Genomic DNA, 24,265 nt, shown 5'->3' with positions numbered 1-24,265 from the left:
GTGATCTGCCGAGTCTGGAACACGCACAGTCTAGATATTTATATGGAACGCGTGAGAATGGGTTCCAACGTATTGATAATTGCTCACAAGGCTGTCGATGGCAGCAGACGGAGGTTGGGTGACATAAGCAGGAATTCCACTGCATGTGTGGCGCGAATCCCGCTGACCTATCGTTGCGTGGCTGGGCAACAGCGCGTTGTCTAGTGACCGCCCGCGTTTATGTGCAGTAGGCAGAAAGCGCGCAAGTGCTGCAAAAACTGGCTCATTGGCTGCCCCGAATGCTTGCCGCATAACGATTGGAGCAATGCATCGCGTTATATGGCGATGGTGTCTTGCGGTGGGAAACTAAAACGTGTAAAAGGCAGGCGCACCCCGCACATAATAATGTCTGCGGCCGGCTGATGGTCAAATCTCGGATATGGTGTCAACCGCAAGCATGACACGGTCTGCGGCATTGTAGTCGACGTATGGACGCGTTGTGGACGGGGTTCAACGGATGCTGCTGCTGCTGCTCTCCCCAACGGGATGGATGGTGAAATCGCGAACTTGTAATGATCTCTCCCGAGAGGACTGATCTGCATGGACACTCGACAGTCCCACGACCCTATCAGTTCGCCGCGGATGTATACGGGCGGAAAAGCCTGGTTAGTTGTGGGTTACGACGGTATCTTTGGGTCGAAGTTCTGATGTAGCGATAACCTTCGTACTTCATAGTGAGAGTCACAGAGGTAAAGTGAATGGCCAAAGCACTAGGCATTGAAATGTTTACACAGTGCAAAGCAGGTGCGATGGACATCAGAGTCAGTTTTCCCGAAATCGCCTTGAGAATTCAGGACGAACAGAGTTTGGTAGTGCAGCTGCATGCATCCCAGAACTAAAAAGGAGGATGTAGACCGTCACACGTCACCCCCTCCAGTGAACTCACCAAGATCCATCCATTCTCATCTACAATCCAACTGCAAAGAGTCAGATAGCAATCACAATGTCTGGAAGAGATGCAACCATCGCGAAGCCCTCTGCGGCGTGCTGTCTCAAGGGCAACATCCATGAGGGGCAAGCAAAAGGAACGACTACAACCATCGCTGGCGTGGAGACGTACATCGCAAAGCCAGCCGAAGGAGCGGCGAATGGCAATGTCGTGTTGTACTGTGAGTTTGGCAAAGAGCGTGCTCCCCCAAGTCCCTTTCCTTCGCTGATAAGAGACCTCCATCAGTTCCCGATGTCTTTGGACTCTTCAACAACGCTCTCTTGATTATGGACGCGTTCGCCGAGGCCGGTTATCTTGCCCTCGGGCTGGACTACTTCCATGGCGTGAGTGAGATATGTCGTTTCGCCCCTTGACGGCAATTGGCTAATGTGACCTTACAAAGGATGCGATATGGAAGCATCGAAAGAGCAAAGACGACACAACCACCGATCCAGATTTCGACTTCGAGGTGTGGAAAAACAAGCACCTCCCCGTCTCCAACGAAGACGTCCCCAGATGGGTTGCGGAGGTCAAGAAGCAGTACGGCAAGGACGGTGCGAAGTTTGCCTGCGTTGGCTACTGTTGGGGTGCCCCTTTTGTTTCTTCGCAGCTTGCGAAGGACGGAGTGTGTGCGGCCGGCGCGTTTGCCCATCCGGCGTTTCTGAAGGAGTCGCACTTCTACAACCTGACGAGTATGCCTTATCTCAGCTCTGCCATTCGCAGATACATGTATGCTAACGGTTAACCACAGGCCCATTGTTCCTCTCATGCTCGGAGATTGACTCTACTTTCCCCAACGAGTTTCGTAATCGGGCCGTGGACATCATGCAAGAAGAGAAGAAGCGGTTCCAAGTTCAACTCTTCCAGGGCGTGGAGCACGGGTTCGCCTTGCGTTGCGATCTGAACGATCCTTGGCAGAAATACACCAAGGAGCAGAGCTTGATCGGCATTATTGGCTTCTTCGACTTCTGGCTGTCGCAGAAGTAGTGGGTGGGAGTGGGCTGTTCACATCTACTACTTTAGATAGTCTGTCTTTACTGTATGACGCCGGCCTCATAACTTCGGGAATCGGACTCGATTGAACTGAAGAGGCCAAGCCACATCAACCTTGAGCCTCCACGCAACCTTGAGTACCCACTCCGGTTCCCTCATGAACTGCCTCGCAACGAGTATGCAGTCCGCCATGGGCTCTTTGCTGCCGCTAGCATCGTCGGTCATTTCTCTGGCCGTATTTGCCTCCTCATCGAGATTCGGATCTTGTTGCACGATGTCTCGAGCCTGGTCGGCCTCCGTAATGAGTCCAACAGCGCCAATGAGCATCTTCTTGCCTTCCGCTCGGAGTTCGCGTCGAATTTGAGCAGCAATTTTGACCTGATAGTCCTTTGAATCAAACATATTGATTCTTTGCGAGGGATGATTACCCCCGCTGGAAACATCCAGCAGGTCGACCCCGAGATCAGACACAATTTTGGCAACACGGATTGTGCTCTCGACATCCCAGCTTCCAAGTTTCTTCCCGAGGTCAGATTCCTCCATCCATTCAGTTGAGCTGAGTCGCAAGAACAGAGGCATTGTCTTTGGAATTGCGGCACGTACGGCCTTGACGATCTCGATCAGGAGCCGAGTACGGTTTTCGAAGGAGCCACCATATGCGTCTGTCCGTCGGTTCGTAAGCGGAGACAAGAACTGATGGAGAAGATAACCGTGAGCGGCATGTATCTCAATGACATCGATGCCTGCTTTCACTGCGCGAGCGGCGGCTGACGCCCAGTCATTGACCATGTCATGGATCTCCTGAGTGGAGAGTGCACGAGGAGCGTAGAAGCCACCAGAAGGGTCGTCGCTGCGTTTGCCATCCCAGGTGTAGTCTTCGCCGCCCTGTCAGCGACGTCAGTATCTCATGATCAGAATCTTGTGATGGAGGGTGAGGTGCTCACCATTGCTGATACCACGTTATCTGGCCATCCACCTGATCGTAGTCAGCACGAGTGTGCATTGTTGCGAAGGCCATGACATGACTAGATGGTAGACTCACCAACATCCTTTGTCGCCCTGACGCTTCCCTTGCGAAACTGAGCGGCGATATAAGGAGGAACAGTGCTACTTTTGCGTCCGGCGTGCGCCAATTGAATCCCACACAACGCGCCTTGGCTCCGGACCATATCGCAGACGGCCTTGAGACCGGGAATCTGGTCATCTTGCCACAAGCCCGGGCAATTCGCGCTGATTCTCCCGTTTGGTTGAACGCCAGTCGCTTCGGTGAACACCAAGCTGGCTCCCTTGAGAGCATAATGGCCTAGTGTCGTGATGTGGTACGGCGTGAAGGCTCCTACGTCAGGACCGGAGTGTGAGGCGCTGTATTGGCACATTGGGGCCACGACGATGCGGTTGCGGAGAGTGGCGCCTCTGATCTTGAGAGGCGTGAACAACGTCGGCGTTTCGGCCGTGAGCTTGACCGGTGTTCCAGGGGAGTTATGGTGAAGAGGTGTGAAGAACGGGACGCCGGGCGCCGGGCTGTTGAATGTACTCGCCATGGCCTGCTTTCTCAGTCTCGTGTACTGCCCGACAGTCAGCGAATATGCGCATCGATGGATGTTGGACGAATTACATGCCTGCCAGAATTCTCTGTCGATATGAATGAATGGTTAGGAAGTCGGTATCACAATGAGCTCCGGCAGTACGTTAAACTTAATTTGCTTTCTAATAGAGAGTTGGAGATGATGTCGATCTCCGGCTGCGCAGTCGTGGGCCATTCACCTCGGCTAGTCGGGGAGGCAGGTGCCCAACGATATTGAGACCACCACTGCGGCGAGATGTTGCCATTCCAGCCATGCACCGCTGCTTTGCTTGTACCAAGCGGCGCTTTGCTTGTAGCATTGAATGTGCCGCCAAATTCACGGTGGTCTGTCTGTCAATCCGTGAAGGTAAGGTGGACTTTGCATTGAATGCTCGTCTGTGAATGAACGCGTTATGCATTCGACCATCTCGTCACTCTCCTTCTTTCTACTCCGTCCGTTCGTCGACTTCCCTCTTCTTTACCATGATCTACTCCCCGGCCAATCCACCTGCATACTGGGAAGTATGTCTTCCGTCAGGAACTGGATAGCTGGTTGGTTTGAAACCTCAACAGAACCCCAGCAGACACCGTCTCCTCCCACGTCGCCGGTTGTCAGATCCATCCGACCCATCCCACAAAGGTCAGGTCTTCGGCATGCACCCGCTGTGCCGGCCTCCAAGGCTGCGGGCGCCGTGCTTGCAACTCACACTCCAAAAGCTCCGGCAACTCTCGTCCCTGCAAAGCGAGTAGCACCTGAAAGCCTGGACAATGGCCCGAACAAACGAATCAGGCAGCCAGGGGGAACGGATAGCCAAATTCCTCGACCGGATGTGCGCCAGCCTTTCGCGGCACGTACCCGTCACGATTCATCGGACAACACTCCCGGCGTATCAGATGGGAATGCTCGCCAGACGATCACTCCTGATAATGCAGGCGAAGCTGTCACTCTCACATATCCCACCGATCATGGTCCCTTCCAGGGTGAAGTTCCCATGGATGGAACGGATCCGCAGCTCGAAGGAAAGATTCGTTCTGGGGGTCTGCACCACGCTCGCCTCCAGGACTCTTCTCACGCGCTACGCAAAAAAGTGACCGCCTATCTGAACACCAAACGAGATGATAACCCAGCACCATCGACGGGATCGGACAACATCGTCCGCAAAAGGAAGTTTCCGTGGGATGTCGAACAAACTACGTCAAGCAAGAAACGTGCACGAGTCGCAGAGGACCGGCGACTTCTCACAGCTAAACGCCAAATTACACCACCAAGGGATGGCAAGCAGCAATTGCGTCTCGGGGGACTGTGGAGCAGGGAGTCATGGAAGTGCAGTGGACCGCGCGGTCTCGACTTGTTGATACGGAAGTGACGTGGGGGAAATGAGAATTGGAGAGACCTCTTCCAAACGTGTAGAGCGTCGTTTTCACCGACCACCCGCCACATCAAGCAGGGCTCCGGTAACGTAGCTAGCCTTGTCGCTGAGTAGCCAAATGATTGCTTCCCCAACTTCGCTCGCCTCTCCTGGTCGCCCAAGCGGGCAAGCATTGCCCAATCGACTCACCCGGTCTGGATCTCCGGAATGTTCATGAATATCTGTGGCAATAATTCCCGGTCTCACGTTGTTGACACGGATTTTCTGCGGTCCAAGTTCCTTGCTCAAGCCGATAGTCAAGGTGTCCATCGCTCCTTTAGAACCAGCATAGTCAACATACTCAAACGCTTGTGGTCCACAGTCAGCTCATACGTGCTCCAGAAGATGGGGCACGGGATATCTCACGAGATCCAAGTCTCGAGGCGACGGAGGAGACAAACACGATGTTGCGATTGTCTTGTTTGCTCTGACCCAGTCGCCTTGCCGCCTCGCGTGCGCAGAGGTACGCGCCCAGGATGTTGGTGTCCAGTACTTTCTTTATGCGAGCGGTGTCGAATTCCGCCAGAGGAAGTGCCCGGGCCGTCACTCCAGCATTGATGACCACACCCGTCAGAGGGCCGAACGCCTTTTCGAACTCCTGAAACATCTCCGTCACCTGGTCTTCCTGTGTGACGTCGCACTTCAACGTGATGGCCTTTCCGCCGGCTTTCTGCACTTCCTCGACGGTAGCGTCTGCGGCGGTGGCATCCTGCGTGTAATTTACGCCAACATTCCAGCCTCGCGCGCCGGCGAGAACGCACGCCGCGCGGCCAATGCCTCGGCTGCCGCCCGTTACCAGTAAATTCATGTTAGGTGAAGAGTGTAAGGTATCAAGAGTCTACTGGTGCTCAATTCAAGTGTAAGTGGGAGTCATAATATATGCTCCGCTTGCGTACAATACGGCACGCAATGCTGAGAACAACCCAGCAGACGTCACTCCAGTCCGCCGGCATCTGATCGAAACGTCGAAGCAGCCGCTGCACACACCTCGTCGATCTGTCAGATAGCTGGGTAAGGAGTCTGTTTGTACTACACTTAACAATGCGTCACTCGTGAAATGTACAACCTTGATTCCCTACTCGGATTCAGTGAAGCCCTCGGCATCGAGATCAACGTCCTCCATCTTCCGCTTGATCGCAGAGGACAGTCCCCTTACCAAACCACTCTCATCATTCCTCTCTGTCCATGTCGATAGATCGCTCCCTTGTCTGCGACTCTCTTTCAAAGCCACCTCGATGCAGATCCATTCGTCAACGCGCCTTTTGTCTTTGTCGAAATGGTCACCAACGTGACTGCAATGCAGCTCCCATCCGCGCGCACCACCTGCCGGCCGAGTCTCATCTGACATAACCACAGCATTGCAGAACCCACACCAGATTCGGCAATGGCTTTCTCCACCAAATGCCATCTCTTGGAGACATCGGGTAGTTACCGGATCGCCGGGCTCCATCTCGTGCTCTGTGTGGAGGTGGTTAATGAAAAGCTCCTCGTCTTGATACACCTCGCCACACGTGTTCCCGTCGTCGCCCGTGAGCTCGCATCGCCACATCTCGTTGAGAGAGTGCTTGGATCTTTCGTGTCGTCTCCAGTCGTAGCGGCTTCCGAATTCTCGGTCGCAGCCTGGGAACGTGCAGCCATACGGCTTTTGATGGCGTTTCAGGTGCTTGCGAAGGTCACACTCCCGCTTCCACTCCTTGCCGCAGTCGCGGCACACATATCTCCCGCTCTCATCTCGGCAAGCCGAAAGAGCATCAGACGGATCGACGGAGGGTGCTTGTGTTGAGTACTTGCCCTCGATCATTGGCATTGCGTAGTCCATCCATTGGCCACTGTCGTAGGAAGACGGTAGGTCATGGACGTTGGGCTGATGGCCGATCTGGTCATGTACTCCACAATCATCCATCATTGGCTGCTCGGAGTCGGTTTGTTGAAAGCTGCCGCCACCCAGGAGATCCATTGCACCTGCAGTACCTTCGTAAGGTGGGCCGGGAATGGCAGAAAGCAGGTCACGGTCGTCCTGATAATCGTCACCGAGCGTTCCCTCACCGACCCCAGCTAGTGACGCAAAGTCTGTGTAATCCTCCATATATAATATCGCGTCTTGGAACAGCTCGTGGCTCGACATGGTCGTATCCAGCGGGTGAAAGGGATCAAACTGAATTTCCTCTTCGCCAGCAGCCTGTGAAGGAGGATGATTCGAGACGTAACCCGGGTCCGAGACGGTGATCATCGATCTTGCCACTTCCGAGCTATACACGAAATCAGACATGCGCAACACAGAGTATGACTCGCAGTGGAACACTTACTTGGCAACGAGCTCATTCACGTTCCAACCCTGGTGCTTTCGAGTAATATGAGCCTTGAAATTGTCCAACCGAGGCCACCATTTCGGAGGCTCGCCGAATGGAGGCTTCGGACAAGCTCGACACCTGTGTCCAAGCCTATCCCCAGCGTCTGGCAGAGCACCGTGAACACATCTTTTATGTCTTTGGAGGTCATTCATGGTGCCGAATCCTTCTTTGCGCGGACATGCCGGTTCTTGACAGATGTAGGGCCGGGTGTGATGGTCGCGGTGCTTCCTGTCACCTGTCAGCGCGAATCGCTAGCCTGGTCAATTGTCAACGCACTTTGCATCACTCTGATTCTTCGATACCAGTCCACAAGTCGAGCAGGGACTGATTAACGACTTCGCGCGTTTTCGCTTTGACGAAGGGTCGTCGCCACTCAAGTGAGCTTCGGACTGCTTTCTTCTCGATGGCGAAGCTGATCTATTAAGGGCAGCTCCTGGTGCTTCGCCAGCCTCCAACTGAGTTGAAAAACTGGCAAGGGTAGTGGTATCATGAGATCGAGATTCATAGCCAGAGTCTATGAGCGAGGCCTGATAGTGGACCGAGGCCGGACGCTGGGAGAGAGGGTTCATGGCTCCGCCAGCTACAGTGTGAGCCTTCCGAGTACTTCTGTAAGGAGGCCAATGTGGTGGGTGCTGCCGCAACCGTGTGCGGCGCAGAGCAGAATCGCTCCAGGGGGCCTCGTGGGCTGAGCGGGAAAGTCTTTGTAGCTCCTCGGGATTGACGTGGCTTGTAGCGGCTTGCTGGATGCTGTACGCCGGTGCGGAGTCGAGAGCAGCGTGGCATAGCGAAGATGGAAAGGAGGGACTAGAGACGAAGGAGGTGTGCTGCTGGGACTGGCTTTGCGACCATGTATTGTCAAGCGCATCATGATGGTAGCCCGAGACGTAACCACCACCGTCAGTCGTGCTGTGCCAATCCAAAGACGGAGAGCGAGGTGGGGACGGGTTTGGAGGGATATAGGCTGCCATCTTGACCAGCTGGGACTGGCCGCGATGGAACAATCAATCAGAAATGAAGAGCGAAATGCGAGTCGAAAGAATGAAAGCGCGCGCCGCAGGATCGCCCGACAGCGGGCCAGTCAAAGAGTTGATACTCGACAACCAGATTTCCCCCGGTGCATACGCCCAACCAAAGCGAGTCAAGCAAAACAAGAGCGAGTAATTGAGCAAGCAAAAGGAAGGAGATGCAAGAGTGTCTCGGACAAATGCGTAAACTTCCTGTTCAGCAGGCTTTGGGAGGGTGTACGGCAGAAAGGTGATTGGCATGCAATGAGGCGGAGCTCAGGTGGCTGCCGCGCCATCAAAGGAGCTCTCTGCCTGCCCTGCATCTCACCGGTCAGATGAGCGGACATGGTAGCATGCGAGGGAAATGCGGGCTATCATTGGCGATTGACGAGCGAGGTTGTGTCCTGAGGCCAGACAACCCGCGATATCAAGCTCGGAGGGCGTGGCGGGGGCGCAGTGCATGCCGGCATCCAATTGGCCGGAAGATGAGGCCGCCTTCGACCTCCCGTCACCGGTCTGCAGGAGTGCCTGGGAAGTGGACGAACGATGCGTCATGTGCTCACCGGCCGTCACTTTCAGAGGCCGCCAGAGCAACAAGCATTATGCAAGACAACGCGTCGCATCCATGTCGCCTCTCTCTGTCCGAGACTCGGCGCGTCTCGCATGTCCGGAGTGGGCGGATGGATGCGTCTAGGCTGAGCTCATGATTGGAGTACGTACCTGTACACATCGGCAGAAGCAAGGGAACAGGTCAGCTGTTCGAGGACGAATCGTCTTGGATGCAGCGCATAGGACTGGTTGTGTATGCCGACTTGCTTAGTCAGGCACATTCACATGCTCGGATGGTGCCGAGGTTGGCTGGCCGGCTTCGGTTGGCACAGGATCCCAGCAAGGTCATGCTCATTGCCGAACAACACCCTGGACGTCACCAACATCACCCCCAATGAGCAAGCTGGCGACGTGCTCATAATCAATTACCCACGGGCACCATCTTCGCCCCATCTTTTCCAAGCAGCATGGATCAACTCAAAGCATTACAGGTGTGCTCGCGTGCGTTCGTTGGCTCCAACCACCCATCTAACCATCCCTCCAGAATTACGTCGAGCGCGAGATCCTCCTCAATCCAGCTTACAAACAACCCCTCATCCTCCTCAAGGCCATCCGCAATGGCGCCGTCTACGGGACGAAAGTCCGCTTCCCCCATGCCTTCGTCATGGTCTTCCTCTTCCGAAGCGGCACCTTTCGAGAGAAGCTGTGGCTCATCTTCAAGGCCACGCGGCAACACGCCTCCAACCTCGCCCGCTTCGCTCTGCTGTACAAGGGCGGCTGTCTGCTGCTCAAGAACATGAATGGTGGCAAGGAAGACAGCTTTCACTCTTTGCTCGCCGGCCTTCACGGCGGATACTGGGTGTTCGGCCACGGAAGAGGCGCCACGAGCTCGGTGAACCAGCAAATATGCGTCTACGTCTTCGCCCGCGTAATGCTGGCTTTTGCGAAGCTCGCCGTCCTTCCTCCTGGCGACAATTCCCTTGTCGGCGGCGCCTACGGTGGGCGAGGCGGCAAGGGCCTTCTGAATCTGAACCAAGAGCAACGCGAGCTCGTGCAGAAGTACAGCTGGCCTGCCTTTGCTTCCATCAGCTGGGCTTGCGTCATGTGGCTCTTCCGCTACTACCCGGAAACGCTACAGCCAAGCCTGCGGAGCAGCATGACTTATATGTACGTTGCTTTCTTTTCACCATCTCTTTTCACCGCCTCGTCGACTCTTCTCGTACTCACTCTGGCTGACGTTGGTATGTTGTACGTAGATACACGTCGGCCGATGAGTGGGACTCGATGCAAAATTTCCTGTGGCATCACAAATAGTTTTTGGCGCGCATCTCCCTGCATACCTGAGCGTTCTTCTGCACAGATTGAAATTGCCCATAGCGCGTTTTGGATACGACACATACTGGCTGCATCTACACGATCATATCACTGACTCTGTCCTTCTCAGCTTCCGCAACTCCGAATACTGGCACGACTTCAACTCTTACATCGTCCAATACAAGCAGCCTGCGCTCCCGGGCATGCCGGAGACTGCCGCGTGAGGCTTGTAGTCCACAGAAAGTCTAGACGGCGTCCGGGAGGTTGGAAGGGATGCATACACTAAAGACATAGAGTATGGATTGGAGGCTGGGCTGGATAGAGTTCGGGACTGGCTTTGATCATTGGGGCTTCGCTGTCAACTGATCTGGTATTGAACGGCCTAGTGTTTGACAACTTGTGCAGCGTATTGCTGCCGCGTAAGGCATCTTCTCGGGTCCGTGTTTCTGCTCCATACTTCTGCTGGTGCTTCTGTCACTCCGCCCGAAAGGCCACCTCCTCCGGCAATCGAAAGCTGGCACAGAACATTCTCTTCTTGGGAGCCACATCCCGCACATCATACACTGCCACACCGCCTTTGTCCTCGATGCTCCCCGGTTTCATCTCGAACTTGAGCTGTTGGCTGATTTCCGCACATATCGACTCAATTGCACCGCTTTGGCTGCCGATTGCCTCATCTGCCGTTCCTTCTTCCTTAAGCGACTCTGACAAAACCAGCTCGTCTTTGACGCTGAAGCAGTACACGTGTATGATGGGCATCTCGGTTCCAACGGGTATCCGCTCGCGCAGTCCAGGTGGGTAGAGGCCGATGAAGCTCGGCAGAAAAGTCAAGGCAGAGGCCGGCAGATTCAGGACGAAATGTTGAAACGTCTTCGGCTGGACCAGCGTCTTCAGAACAACGGGCTTTTGCTTTCCCTCTGTCCTTGAAGCTTTGCCTCGTATCTCAACTTTGTGCTCATCCGCCAGAAGCTGAGAAGACGCTGATCGAATGAATTCCCTGCCATCGGCGTGAAAGGCTTTGACATACTCTCCCACCTTGTTTTTCGCAATCGCCTTCACAAGGCCGGCGTGAGAATCTGGGTTCAAGTCATTTGCCCACACAAAGACACCTTTCTTGCCGGCAGGAACGGCAAACGGACCAATGCCGGCCATCACATCGCACACCACCTCGCCCTCTGTAAAAGAGGCCACGAGACGAGAGTGTTCCGTCTGCAGGCGGGAGTTCCAATATACTTTTGAGTAATCGAAAGAAAAGGTGCAATTCGCCTCGGACACCGTGACATTCATGTCATCCGGGCCCGCCAAAACTTCATACCTGAACGTCCGGAACTCGTTCTCCTGACCCACGTCGTCTATCTTGTTGATCACCGTGCGCACACTCGGGTTCTTGTCCATAAGTATCTCTGCGATGAGATGTTTGTATGGTAGGTATTCTTCTCGGAGGTTGAGATGAGCGACGTGGCCGACCTGGGCAAATCCGGACGGTATCTCATCTTGAGCTTCTAGGGGAAGGATGGATGAGATGACGTCGTGGTAGGTCCAGTAGGTGTAGTCCAAGTGTAGCTGATAGGGAATGAGCGAGACGAGTTGTTGATCCAGCAGCGCTCGAAGGACTGGGGAGGCGGGTGGATCCTTCTTTGTTGACAGATTGTCACTGACGCCATTCTCGCCGCCCTGTATGTCGGGACGAAGCAGAATGCACTTTTTCCCAGACCGCGCACGCTCGGGATCGGGGTCGGAATACACATTCGCCAGTCGCTCCTGCACGAGAACGTCCTTGCCGAGTTGAGATCGCACTTTCGAGATGTTTTTATTGTCAAAGATTCGGAGCGCTTTGAGAGGGACAGTCTTCTCGAAAAAGGAGCGATCGAGCACCTTCATTCCACGCGCGATCGGTGGCCGGAACATGTCAATGTCGGCGGAGGCCATGGGTCGAGACGTTTAGCTCAAAATGACAGATGTCACCGGCGCATGGTCCTGGTTGAGAATCGTATTGAGCTTTATTGGTATATCGTCATTTGCCGCTGCGTGCTGTCTTCGTGTCTCGTACTTGGTGTATTAAGCGCCGTCAAGGCTGCGCGCAAATCTTCGAGCAGAAGTGAAGTTAAAGTTGCTGCCTCAGGCCACACATCGCCTCGAACTTCGACGCGTATCCAATTCCGAGCATTAAACAGAACCAAATCAATAGAGTGACCTCACCGATCAGCGATCGCAATTGCAACGCACACCTCCCTACGCCGGTCAACCCCGCTCAACCTCTCGCAGACTGCCGCCGTGGCAGTCTGTGGCATTCATATGACGCTGCATCGATAGCACCCGAACCATCCGCCGACATGGCGCCAGATGCGGGCAATATCAAGGTGGTGGTGCGCGTACGCCCCTTCAACAATCGCGAGAAGGACCGGAATGCAAGATGCATCGTGTCCATGAAAGACAACCAGACCGTCTTGACCCCAGCTGGCCCCGATGCAGGAGCCAAGGGCAAATCCGCGAAGGCGGTATTGGAAGGATCCAAGACCTTCGCCTTCGACAAGTCATACTGGTCTTTCAATCGTGACGACGACCATTTCGCCGGACAGGAAGATGTCTTCACCGACCTGGGCAAACCGCTGTTGGACAACGCGTTTCAGGGATACAACAATTGCATCTTTGCGTACGGGCAGACTGGATCTGGCAAGAGTTATAGCATGATGGGGTTTGGAGAAGAGCAGGGTGTCATTCCGCGGATCTGTCGCGACATGTTTGAGCGGATAGACAAGGGACATGCGGCCGATGCAAATCTGACCAACACTGTCGAAGTGTCATATTTGGAGATCTACAACGAGCGCGTTCGGGATCTGCTCAATCCCGCGACCAAGGGCAATCTCAGGGTGCGAGAACACCCGGCAACAGGACCGTACGTGGAGGATCTGGCAAAGTTGGTAGTGCGGGATTTTGGCGAGATCGAGCACTTGATGGACGAGGGCAACAAGGCACGCACGGTTGCGGCGACAAACATGAATGAGACTTCGTCTCGTTCGCATGCCGTCTTCACCCTCACATTGACCCAACGACGCCACGATGTTGAGACCAATATGGACACCGAGAGGGTCGCCAAGATCAGCTTGGTTGATCTGGCAGGCTCCGAGCGTGCCACCAGCACGGGTGCGACTGGCGCAAGGCTCAAAGAAGGCGCGGAAATCAACCGGTCACTGAGTACCCTCGGTCGTGTCATTGCCGCCCTCGCAGACCTTTCCGATCCCAAGACCAAAAAACCAAAGGGCATGCAGGTTCCCTACCGAGACAGTGTCTTGACCTGGTTGCTCAAAGACAGCTTGGGTGGGAACAGTCTGACCGCCATGATTGCTGCCATCTCGCCCGCCGACATCAACTTCGAAGAGACGCTCTCCACCCTGCGCTACGCCGATTCAGCCAAGAGAATCAAGAACCACGCTGTTGTCAACGAAGACCCAAATGCCCGCATGATCCGCGAACTCAAGGAAGAACTTGCTCAACTGCGCGCCAAACTGGGCAGTGGCACTGGTGCCGTTGCAGGCGAAGAGCAATACCCGCCAGGAACACCATTGGACCAGCAGTTCGTCTCAATCATCAACCCCGACGGAACTTTGAAAAGAGTGTCAAAAGCAGAAATCGCAGAACAGCTTTCGCAATCGGAGAAATTGTACACGGATCTTAATCAGACGTGGGAGCAGAAGCTTCAGACGACCGAACGCATTCATAAAGAGCGCGAAACCGCACTCGAAGAGCTTGGCATCTCCATTGAGAAGGGCAACGTTGGTCTCAGCACGCCAAAGAAAATGCCTCATCTGGTCAATCTCTCCGACGATCCGCTTCTGGAAGGCTGCTTGGTGTACAATCTCAAGCCCGGCACAACGACTCTCGGCAATGTCGAGAACAAGTTGGCATCTCCTCCAGCTGGTGGCGTGGACGGAGACGACACACATGGTCATCATCAGCCCGATATTATGCTCAACGGATCGAGAATCCTCCGTGATCACTGCACTTTCGAAAACGTCGACGGCATTGTGACGGTTGTTCCCAAAGATAATGCTGCCATAATGGTAAACGGCGTCAAAATCGAAGCTCCCAAACGTCTGCGAACGGGTTACCGTGTTATTCTCGGAGATTTCCACATCTTCCGCTTCAATCATCCCCAGGAGGCTCGAGAAGAACGTGAAATGACGGTCGAGCAGGAGCGTGGCAGCTTGCTCAAGTATTCGTACACTGCAGATGATATTGACGACACGCCCTCCAAACGACCTAACTTTCCGACGCACGAGCGGCACTCCAGTATCTTGAGTCGGCCCATGTCTCCAGACAGCGACTTTCCAAGTTCAGGCACCACATCACCGGCACCATGGCGCACGTCTGGAAGAGATAGCGACTGGGCGTTCGCACGGCGGGAAGCCGCTTCCGGACTCCTTGGCTCAGATCGCAACATCGCCAGCATGACCGATGACGAACTCGATGTGCTACTCGATGATGTGCAGCGTGTTCGTGCCGTGCGCAAGGCAAGACCGGAAAGCAGGCTCTTTGCGGACGCTGGCATGAGCTTCGACACTGACATGGAATCTGTGACATCGCATCCCCTCCAGCGCGAGAAACACCTCAGCAACGGTAGCACCATGGATAACTTCAGTCTCGACACGGCTCTGACCACTCCTCCGCAAGCTTCGGAACAAGCGGAGGAGGAGACGGAAGGAATGAAGATGGTGGGAGACGAAATGGAAGGCCAGCTTTCTACAACACGAGATGGCTTGCCTCCGCCTCGGCAAGGGGTTGCAGAGATTAAGGAGTTGAAACAAGAGAAGTTGAGAATGGAAGCGAGCTTGCGAGAGATGAAAGAGCAACACCAGAAGCAGCTGGACGAACAGAGAAAGGATCACGAAAGACTCGTGGCCGAGATGCAGCCGAAACGGAAGAGGACCCAAAGTCTGACGTCCAAAAACAAGACCGGCCTTAGTGAAGGGGAAATCTATCTGGCCAAATGGGTGTTGCACCAGTGGAGAAGCCAAAGATACGTCGCCATGGCTGCCGACATTCTCAAACACGCCTCACTACTCAAGGAAGCTCAGGTGTTCAGCCAAACGATGGAGAGGGACACAGTCTTCCAGTTTGCCATCATCGACCTCGGACACACCTTGGGCTCGAGTTATGATCTGGTGCTTAACGGTGTGTCTGCGGAAGAAAGCGACGATCCTGCCCTCGAAAGCGCACCAAAGCCTTGCGTGGGCGTGCGTTTGGTCGATTTCCGAGACTCCGTCATTCGCCTCTGGAGCTTATCGAAGCTGAAGGAGCGAGTCAAGCAGATGCGACAAATGAACCTATTCCTGGATCGTGGACCAGACCAGACGCAGCATTTCGACATGGGGAACCCTTTTGAGGATCCATGCAGGCCGGAGTACACGAGAATCGGAGACGCCGATATTCCACTGGCCGCGGTGTTTGAGTGTAGAGTTCAGGATTTCACGCTGGATGTCTGGTCTCCGTACACATCTTCCGTGATTGGTATCGTGCGGTTGAGCTTGGAGCCCAGCTCGGCAGAAGCGCCGAAAGAGACACTGAAGTTCAACGTCGTGATGCACGACCTTCTTGGCTTTGCCGAAAGAGAAGGCACAGATGTCCATGCCCAGCTGTGCATCCCAGGAGTCTCTGAAGAGGGCGGAGCAACAACGACGTCCCTGGTAAGAAGATTTGGAGAAGGGGCTGTCAAGTTTGGAAGCGTGCATTCTATGAGTCTGCCGCTCTCTGCACCTGTCGAGGCAAGCCTGAGAGTGAGCCTCTTTGCGCGAGTTGATGTCATGCACTTGGATCGGCTACTGAGCTGGGACGATATCCGGGATTCTTCTGCGATTTCCAAGAGCAAGCAAACCGGAAAAGGACGACAGAGTGGCCATTCCAGACACGGTTCTCGTCTGCCGGAAAGCGAGTACTACACGGAGGAGAGACATGACGTCTTCGCTCGCGTTCAGGTCTTGGAGATTGCGGAGGATGGGGAGTACTCACCCGTGGAAGTTGTTCAAGCCTCCACTCTGGACCAGGGTGCCTATCAGCTGCATCAAGGATTGCAACGCCGTGTGACGTTGAGTCTGTTGCTTTCATCGGGTGATGCTTTGCCATGGCATGAAGCAAAGGCTCTCCGTGCTGGACACGTACGGCTGCTAGACACCACCGGCCGCGGTACCGAGATTGCAGACGACCGTCAGGCCGATACAACGCTTCCGCTTATTGCGCCGCCCGTCATTCAAGTGCATGAGGACGGCACAACGAGTGTGAGAATGACTGGCCAGTGGGATTCGAGTGCCCATGGCTCGATATTACTGGATCGACCTACGACCGAGGATCGCCGGATCCAGGTGTCCCTCATGTGGCAAATCTCCTCTTCCCGTGTGACACAACCTATGAAATTCTCCTTCGACATCGCCGTCACCATTCGTCCGCGAACGTGGTTCCGACAAAATTCTTTGCTCGCTCAACTATGGCACAATCAACGGGTGGTGCATTCCACTGCCAGCAACTACTCCATCACCCTGAAGCCGAGCATTGCCAAGCGGATGGGAGACCTGTGGCGCATGGATACGGCGGGCGAGTACGTGTCTGGGCAGGAAATGCTCTCCAGTTGGGCTCCGCGAGGTGTGAGCCTGCTACGGGATTTCATCGACCTCCGATCTCGACAACGGCGCATCTCGGAGATGGAGGCGGCCAGAGGGATGTTTGGTGTAGCCGCTCTTTCTCCACCCATCAGGCCTCAGCAAGATGGAGAAGTTGAATCGCTGGACGACAGACAACGCATGCTTCTGAAGAAATTCGTGAGCCTGTGGCAAAAGCAATCACACATGGCGGTGGACTCTTTGCTTGCCCACACCGACACCAATGCTCCCCGACTCGAACGGCTTCGGTCGAGCAGCTCTGCGGACAAGATGGCAGTCGACAAGCCTCAACCCCTCGCAGGAATCGTCGAGCAGCTTGCAAAGACCACCATCTGCGTCAAAGGCGGCTGGCTTCTCTCTCCCGACCCATCTGGAGTTCGCTGGGTGCGTCGCTACGCCGAACTCCGCCGCCCATACATGCATCTCTACTCACCGGAAGGAGACGAAGTCGGTGCCATCAATCTTACCAATTCCCGCATCGACTCCGCGCCGCAGGTGGCGAAGCTGCTGCAGCGTCCGAACGGCCGGATGGAAGTGTGGGCAATCTACGCAACGAACAAGGCCTGGCTCTTTGCATGTCGGAATCAGAAGGAACGGTCGGAATGGATTTGGGCTGTTGATCGGTCGTTTGGGGGAAGCAGTCGTAGTGCGACGCAGTCGTCTGATGGAGATGGGGATGATGACGAGTAGGATGGTCGGCAATATGCTGAGTGGAGCATCGCATTGGCATCGCACGGATAAAGCTTGCATTTGCAGGTCATGGCTGAGAAGAAGAAGAGGTTGCATTGGCGGTCACTTTTGGTTCTTTTGTTTTGTGATACCCAATCCGTTGAGTGCAACGCTCATTGCTTTGTATTAATTGTAAAACTCTGGCTCAATTGTCTCTCAACGGTGAAGGTGCCTGGCAGAAGAGGGCGCCGTCGGTCTTCATATCTTTCCTTGGTATGCTTGTCATGCCTGCCCAAAGCGGCAGCAACTTCATGCAACCTCGGTATGAGTGAACACCGTTCTACAACCTCTGACCAGCGCAAACTATATTGAAACATGCTCTACGACGATTGAGTACCGTATAGTCTGATCGTCGGCACCATCATCGTCATGTCTTCATCGCAAGAAGAGCACTGGCTGGATCAATACGGCAACCAGGACATCTATCAGTGGCGAAGTCGCGAGATCGGCAACAGAACGACATACTACCGCCCACTCGGACTGGTGGAATTCTCTTTCGATGCCGACGGTCGATACTACGAAGGCCGAGCGGACATGAACGCGCAACTGGACCTCGAGGTCAAATGTACGCTGTCGAAGGAGGATTTTCGAGAACGAGTGCTCTTCGCCTGGACCTGTCTCCGATGCAAACATCTCCTCTTGCAGTCCAAGGCGGTGCCGACCAAGCGGTTCTACGAGCGTGAAAACGTCGCTTCATCAAACATCTGTTTTGCAGTCGACCCAGGGCGAACGGTAACGCAGGCGATTGAGGATGCGGGCCAGCATCTAGTTTTTCTGAACGACCACTTCGACCACGTAGACCCGTTCGACTTCTGGGTCCACTGCCAGAATACAAAAAGGATACTCGACCCCGAGAAAGCGTTGGCTCGCTTCTACGTTTTCCCTCTCGAGCCGCTGCCCAATGGACGACATGTGCTGCGCTTCCTCAAAGTCGGAGCGCACCAGATTGAAGACGGCTTGACCACGTACAACTGGATGACAAGTTTCATTGACTTCCTCAATCAGCCCGTGACGGAGCTGCGACAGCGATTACGCGAGCTTCTCCTTCCCGAGGACTTGTACAGACGGCTACCGCCGCCACAAGAATCGCAGTACCCTGCCGTTCGGGGCAACAGAGCTCGACAGCGATGGTTTTGGCTCCTCACTCGCATCCTCCGACATGTGCGCAAGCCTCTCCCGGCGGGATTCGACAATCCTCTCCGAAAAGACAAGCCACGTTCTGAAGCCGTTGTTTTCCCGTGGACTTATCACCCGATTCTCGATTACAGCAGTCCACCAATGCTCAACTCCATCTCCCTGTTCGCCGGGATTCCACTGAAAGGCACACAAAGACTGCACCGAATCTGCCGTTCGGCCAAAGCGAGCATTGGGGCGGGATGCTTTGCGTTGGCCGCGCTGATTATGCAGGAGATGTACGAGGAGCGCGAGCCACATGTGCCTTTGCATGAACGCAAGCCGTTCATCAGTGGCTTCCCTCTCAATCCGCGAGCATTCTTTAACCACAACGTCCCTCCGGACAGTCTGATGTTGGCTTTCAGCGACGGCATCTCGCTTCCTTTCCTGCCTTCACACCTTGACGTCGAGGGGAGACTACGAATACTAGCCCGGCAGGCCCACCGGCAACTCTCCACATACCAGAAGCGGCCGAACCCCAACGCAGACGAGGCGAGTCTGCAATACATGGGCGCCAGAGGGACTGGTCGGATGCTGCCCATCCTGTACGTGTCAGCCATAGCTCGGGCAGACACGAATCTGCCCGAGCAACATCGCAGAGGAGTTGACCCACAAGGCGCCTTTCCCATGAGACCGAACGCGACCATGCAAACGTGCGGGGTGTCGTCTGTGGGACGACGAGAGAATCTCATCCAGCGAGACAGGTATGATTTGGAGGATGATGGAAAGCCATTCGTAGCGGATTATCGCAACATCTATGCCTCCGTACGGCCGCGTGAGGATGAGTTCCTGGTGGGAGTCGGCGGCGATTATGATGGAATCTGGGTAAATTGCTCCATAGACGGGAACTCGATGGATCCTCGTCGGGTGGAGCAGTGGAAGACCAGGTTCGAGACGATGCTTGATGGAGGGGAGGTTGGTGGCGGCTCTTCGAAGCTTTGAATTGTATAAGAAAAACAGAGCGTAGCAAAGAGGGATCACTGCATGTTGTCTTGCGGTGAATAGTGAATTGAAGAGGGGGAATATGAAGACAGAAACTCGAGGAGTGGAGATGATGAGGAGGTTAGAGCAACTTATACCCAGAAGGCGAGAAACGGGCAACGTCCACGTCGTCGCTTCGTATCACCAATATCAACCGCAGCGTGCGATGTCCAGCAAGTTGATTGCCTGGGGCCGCAGGCTGGTGTGACTTTAGATATCAAAGCATCAATGTTGGCGAGCCATGGAGGAAAGCAGGCCTTCTTTGACTGTTAAATGCGGAGCCAGAGAGACTTAAGCCATCACCACCGAATGTGGCGCGTTGGAAGGGGAGGCGCGAATACCTGGTCACTGAGGTTGATCATATTTGCTCCGCCTCTCCTTGTCGGCGTCTGAAGCCCAAAGCGGGAAGAATGACGAGTAAACGAGCAGTAGGGTGAATATCGGAGACGACAAGATGGAGTCGAGGGGTAAATGGGCCAGACATAGAAGAGAGTGCATCCGAAAAATTCCCTGACATGCCCGCAAAGTCCCGGCGTTCACATGTCAACTGATGAATGGCACGTCACTTCCTCTGCAGCATGCTGTGCCACACGAGGGCAGCTATCCATTGGAGCCGAGATGGCCGAGACGGGGAGTGCATCGAGCGATGACAGCGAGCGCGGGAGATTGCGTGATTGGGCGAACGGAGTACTGTAGAGGTACCCGAGTGTATCGGCAGGCGCATGGTTTGGGCAGGTGAGGTAGCGATAGGCACAAAGCGTCCGCGAATCCGAGGAGCTATGGACAATTGCGTGGCTGGGTAGGAAGAGTAGATTACGTTGCCATGCCTGGGGAGGGCCAAGGACCAAGATGGTGTTAGGCGCTGGCAAAGAGGTACATAAGTACGGTAGAGACGAGGTTGGGGAAGACGATGTGGGGAGATATGCGGTTGAAAGAATAGAGTGGAGCGGGAAGGCAGCGGGAGTCCACGGTCCTGATTTAGTGGAGCTTGAGGGAGACGAGGAGAATGATCAGGATCAGAGTAGGCAGGTTGAGTCTTCACGCCACACGTTCGCATGCGTGTGTGGCGAATAGAGCTGCGACGACGTTGCTGATAAGCGTGGGGAATGGCGTAACGAAGCTCTGCGTTCGCGTCAAAGATGGAATGGATGGGCAAGATAAGGGGAGAAGTGGTGGACAGACACGGCTGCGGTACCTGCGAGAGCGTTGGGTTGCGTCTCCACCTTTTGACACGCCCACCTGCGGGCCGAACGGCGTTGCTGGCACATGCGCCAAGGAGTGGATGGACGAAGCTGCACGGTGGAAATGCCGCAAACACTCCTCGGCCTCATCGAGATCTTACCATTGTCCGTCCATCGGCGTCTGAGGAAGGACAGGGAATGTAGACGTAGTCTCAACGACGAGCACGGAAGTGTGGAAGGGAAGTTTGCCGGGATGTACTTAGGTGATGTACCTGCCTTGACGCATGCGGATCGCGAAATCAGGGTCCGGGAAGGGAGCGGGAGTGGCCGCGGCGGGTGGTGATGGGCCACGGATCGAGGAGAATGGAAGCGAACGACAATGAGCCGATTAGCAACTCATCCACGTGTATTGGAAAAGGCTGGCGAACAGCCTGATCGAGTGCCAGCCGTCAATCCCTCCGCGCCACCATTGCCTGCTCCAACGTGTCTGGTCGTGCTGCGGCGTGTCGTCCGCGCTGCCGTCACCGCCGTGCGGGAGAATCAGGAAGGAGCGAGCGGAAAGGGAAATAGCGGAGAGGCGTCGCGCTCCAGTCCACTCCAAGCCCCCGCCGAATGACTTACGTGAGAGGTGCGTAGACTACTTTTTCCTCCACCACCCAACCACCACTCCCTCATCCCCTCTCACACCGACTTCGCCCTGTCAAAAACACCCTCTCGCACACCCACCACATCCTCATCGCCCTTCACCCTTCACCGCACCACACCGCACCCCGCCTGCGCCCCATCGCATCCCAGCAATTCCCCCTTTCACTCGCGCCACCGCCTCGCCTTCCACTGCTCTGACACCCGCGCCAGTGGCACCCACTGCGACAATGAACTGGGCAGCGTGAGCCTGCCGCACACCCCTGCGTCGACAGTACGCCCTCTTGGACGTGGTGCAGGCCACACTCGTTCCTGCACCGCCGGCCCTGCCCTGCCCGCCGTCCACCCACATCGCCCCTCCACGCCCTCTACACAACCCGCAATGGCCGCCACAGAGACAATCTCCGCCCAACGCCCCGACTCTCCCCTCTTCCACCAGCTCGGCTCGCGTCGCCTGACTTCTTCCTCCTCCTCCACCATCCTTCGCGCCGCTCCCGTCGCACCCCGCTCGTCCAGCGCCCACTTCCTCCCCTCCACCTCCTCCGAACCCTGGGAAAGCATCTCCACCTCTCCCCGCTCCTCCTCCCTCAACTCCTCTCCGCGGAGCTCCAACCTCGACCTCTCCAAGACCTCCTCCTTCACCTCCACTCCAACCTCCGCTGGCTTCTCCCTCGACAGCGAGAGTGATGAAGACGATATTGATCTGCCCAACTACGCCAACCTCTCCCTCTCCCCCCACCACCGCAGCTATGCCAAACCCTCCGACGACGACCTCGACGTCCCCGAAATCTCCACCACCACCGACACCACGCAATCCGATTCTCCCCTCCCCACTCCCGTCGTCGCCGATGACACAATGATCAAGCAGCAGCCGTCGAGGCATGTTGACTACCTCAGCCACGAGTGGCGGGAAGAAGACATCTGGGCGTCGTGGAGACACATTGTGTCGCAGAGGAGCGTCTACGGGCAGCGATCGCGGTTGGAGAATGCTTCGTGGAGGACATGGGCCAAGTCCAAATACCGCTTACGGACTGTCTCGCCCGAAAGATTGAATTGGTGCGTGTCGTGCACGCTGGCAGCCCCCCGTGTCTCCCACACTAACATTCGTTTCCAGGCTCAAAGAATCCGACGTCACCTGGCTGTATGGCCCGCTGAAACCCGCGCAATCCCACCCCATCACCTCCACCGACTCGGGCCGCATTTCCACCCCGCTGTCGAAGAACAGCTCCTTCATCGCCAAGAAGCCCATTCTCAAGAAGCGCAGCGTGTCCGAGGTGATGCTACAGAAATCCATATCCACGTCATCCCTCGTGAAGCAAGCGGCTGCTTCGGTGCAAGCACAGGGCAAAAAATCCCCACGCCGAGATCTGGACCGCGTCAGTTCCGACCTTTTCTCCTCCTCCACCCTCCCCTCAAACCCACCGAGTCGTGAAGAGGTCGATTACTTCACCAGTCGGACCACTACCTCGGAGACATGCACACCTTCCGAAGGCCAAACACAGAAGCACCTCCGCTTCGATGAAAAGGTGGAGCAATGCATCGCCGTCGATTGCAAGGACAGCGGGCTCGACGACGATGACGACAGCGGGTCCGACGTCGAATATGACGCGCACGATAGTGCACTCATGGATTCCGACAGCGATGAGGGCCTCTTCATGTCCGACCGAAGTAAGCGGAAGAAGGAGGCCTCTCAGAAGGCCGGCAGGATAAGTCGGAGCAACTCCAGCAGTGGCGGCCAGATGATCGAAACACTACCAGCTACCACTCTCAAGTCTCGCACCCCCAGTCCCGATGTCGATGCACAAGCCCAGGCCCAGGCACAGGCACAGCAACACCACGTCTTTGGCAAGAACTGGGGAACATCGCAGCTCTCTCCTTCTCCTTCGCTCGAAACGCTGCGACCAAGCCGACCTTCACGCAACTTCCTTTTGGCGCAAGAGGATGACGAAGACGTCGAAGCGGAAATCTCCTCTACCTGGTCGTTTGGCAGAAGTAATCCCGAGTCCTCACTCGGTGCCTCGGCTGGCTCGCAGCCGTCGAGCAGTATGATGTCGTCGGAAGACTTCAACCCCACGGATGGGTATGACGGGATCGAGGGCATGCGGCGGACGGAGAGTGGAATGTTCATGCCATATGACGAGGACGAGGACGATATCGTGGCCGACGGGCTGTTCGGCAGGGTCAGTGAGACGTTCAATACGTTCCGCGACATTGGGTAAGTTCTTATCACTTTGAAGGCCATTGGTGGCTTCGAGGCTAACGTGTCGTAGTCACGTCATCTGGAATGTTGGCTGGCGCAAATGAAGGCGCTGTGTGTACGATCCACGATCAATAAGAGAGAGAGTTTCGGTCTGGAGCCATCATTGGACCTCCCGGGCGATGGCTATGACGACGCTCCCGACGAACGTGAGCGATGGCGTTAAGAGATGCTGCATGGGCGGAGGCTTGGTGTTCGTTGCGTTCTAGCGAGCGAAAATCGAATGCTGGTTTGGCATTCGCCATAATCTATCATGTTGTTGATATGGAAGGGAATTGACGAGTCAGCTATCCACTTCTTCGGCCAGAGACTGTCATGTATGTCGTCGAGGCGTCACCAACGATGACACAGCACCTCTCACATGCACTCATCTGTTTCAGCCTCGTACTGATGATGCATGCATGCCCTTGCTTGCTTGTGATCATGTCGAGTCAGGGTAAGTTATCCCCGCCCACGCTAGTCTTGATTGGGCTCCGACGGCTTGCCCTGTACTCCTTCACT

The 24,265-nt window shown here is 55.4% G+C and overlaps 10 protein-coding genes across 10 annotated transcripts; 6 read left to right on the top strand and 4 right to left on the bottom strand.

Annotated features, from left to right (window-relative positions):
- Window positions 1-982: 982 nt before the first annotated feature.
- On the top strand, window positions 983-1,954 carry BDY17DRAFT_254336 (Alpha/Beta hydrolase protein; the record flags this gene model as incomplete). Its single annotated transcript, XM_033731422.1, has 4 exons — window positions 983-1,148; window positions 1,214-1,311; window positions 1,371-1,659; window positions 1,719-1,954. The coding sequence occupies 4 exons, from the start codon at window positions 983-985 to the stop codon at window positions 1,952-1,954; spliced, it is 789 nt and encodes a 262-aa protein (XP_033588003.1).
- A 66-nt stretch (window positions 1,955-2,020) lies between these two features.
- BDY17DRAFT_253544 (uncharacterized protein) lies at window positions 2,021-3,501 on the bottom strand (the record flags this gene model as incomplete). The annotated part of the gene is made up of 3 exons (XM_033731349.1): window positions 2,021-2,845; window positions 2,905-2,936; window positions 3,003-3,501. 3 exons carry the CDS (start codon window positions 3,499-3,501, stop codon window positions 2,021-2,023), a joined length of 1,356 nt encoding a protein of 451 aa, XP_033588002.1.
- A 328-nt stretch (window positions 3,502-3,829) lies between these two features.
- Window positions 3,830-5,073, top strand: BDY17DRAFT_188625 (uncharacterized protein). Its single transcript, XM_033729985.1, has one exon. The coding sequence runs from the start codon at window positions 3,938-3,940 to the stop codon at window positions 4,889-4,891; it is 954 nt and encodes a 317-aa protein (XP_033588001.1). The 5' UTR covers window positions 3,830-3,937; the 3' UTR covers window positions 4,892-5,073.
- On the bottom strand, window positions 4,946-5,741 carry BDY17DRAFT_253851 (uncharacterized protein; the record flags this gene model as incomplete). Its single annotated transcript, XM_033731378.1, has 2 exons — window positions 4,946-5,241; window positions 5,300-5,741. 2 exons carry the CDS (start codon window positions 5,739-5,741, stop codon window positions 4,946-4,948), a joined length of 738 nt encoding a protein of 245 aa, XP_033588000.1.
- A 233-nt stretch (window positions 5,742-5,974) lies between these two features.
- On the bottom strand, window positions 5,975-8,432 carry BDY17DRAFT_188599 (uncharacterized protein). The gene is made up of 3 exons (XM_033729983.1): window positions 7,561-8,432; window positions 7,240-7,512; window positions 5,975-7,182 (listed from the first exon to the last, which is right to left on the bottom strand). Exons 1-3 carry the CDS (start codon window positions 8,250-8,252, stop codon window positions 6,009-6,011), a joined length of 2,139 nt encoding a protein of 712 aa, XP_033587999.1. The 5' UTR covers window positions 8,253-8,432; the 3' UTR covers window positions 5,975-6,008.
- Window positions 8,433-9,049: 617 nt separating this feature from the next.
- On the top strand, window positions 9,050-10,388 carry BDY17DRAFT_188611 (putative peroxisomal membrane protein). Its single transcript, XM_033729984.1, has 3 exons — window positions 9,050-9,328; window positions 9,382-10,004; window positions 10,094-10,388. The coding sequence occupies exons 1-3, from the start codon at window positions 9,305-9,307 to the stop codon at window positions 10,149-10,151; spliced, it is 705 nt and encodes a 234-aa protein (XP_033587998.1). The 5' UTR covers window positions 9,050-9,304; the 3' UTR covers window positions 10,152-10,388.
- A 237-nt stretch (window positions 10,389-10,625) lies between these two features.
- BDY17DRAFT_253621 (Met-10+ like-protein-domain-containing protein) lies at window positions 10,626-12,080 on the bottom strand (the record flags this gene model as incomplete). Its single annotated transcript, XM_033731356.1, has 1 exon — window positions 10,626-12,080. One exon carries the CDS (start codon window positions 12,078-12,080, stop codon window positions 10,626-10,628), a length of 1,455 nt encoding a protein of 484 aa, XP_033587997.1.
- Window positions 12,081-12,307: 227 nt separating this feature from the next.
- Window positions 12,308-17,752, top strand: BDY17DRAFT_301324 (uncharacterized protein). Its single transcript, XM_033734220.1, has one exon. It carries the CDS (start codon window positions 12,485-12,487, stop codon window positions 17,489-17,491), a length of 5,007 nt encoding a protein of 1,668 aa, XP_033587996.1. The 5' UTR covers window positions 12,308-12,484; the 3' UTR covers window positions 17,492-17,752.
- Window positions 17,753-17,899: 147 nt separating this feature from the next.
- BDY17DRAFT_312139 (uncharacterized protein) lies at window positions 17,900-19,645 on the top strand (the record flags this gene model as incomplete). Its single annotated transcript, XM_033735601.1, has 1 exon — window positions 17,900-19,645. One exon carries the CDS (start codon window positions 17,900-17,902, stop codon window positions 19,643-19,645), a length of 1,746 nt encoding a protein of 581 aa, XP_033587995.1.
- A 1,874-nt stretch (window positions 19,646-21,519) lies between these two features.
- On the top strand, window positions 21,520-24,264 carry BDY17DRAFT_301319 (uncharacterized protein). The gene is made up of 3 exons (XM_033734219.1): window positions 21,520-22,563; window positions 22,622-23,722; window positions 23,778-24,264. The coding sequence occupies exons 1-3, from the start codon at window positions 21,890-21,892 to the stop codon at window positions 23,809-23,811; spliced, it is 1,809 nt and encodes a 602-aa protein (XP_033587994.1). The 5' UTR covers window positions 21,520-21,889; the 3' UTR covers window positions 23,812-24,264.
- Window position 24,265: the final 1 nt, after the last annotated feature.

The sequence above is a fragment of the Neohortaea acidophila genome (genome assembly GCF_010093505.1).
Source record: "Neohortaea acidophila strain CBS 113389 unplaced genomic scaffold BDY17scaffold_8, whole genome shotgun sequence".
Taxonomy (NCBI): Eukaryota; Fungi; Ascomycota; class Dothideomycetes; order Mycosphaerellales; family Teratosphaeriaceae; genus Neohortaea; species Neohortaea acidophila.
This window is presented reverse-complemented; position numbering and strand designations above follow the sequence as displayed.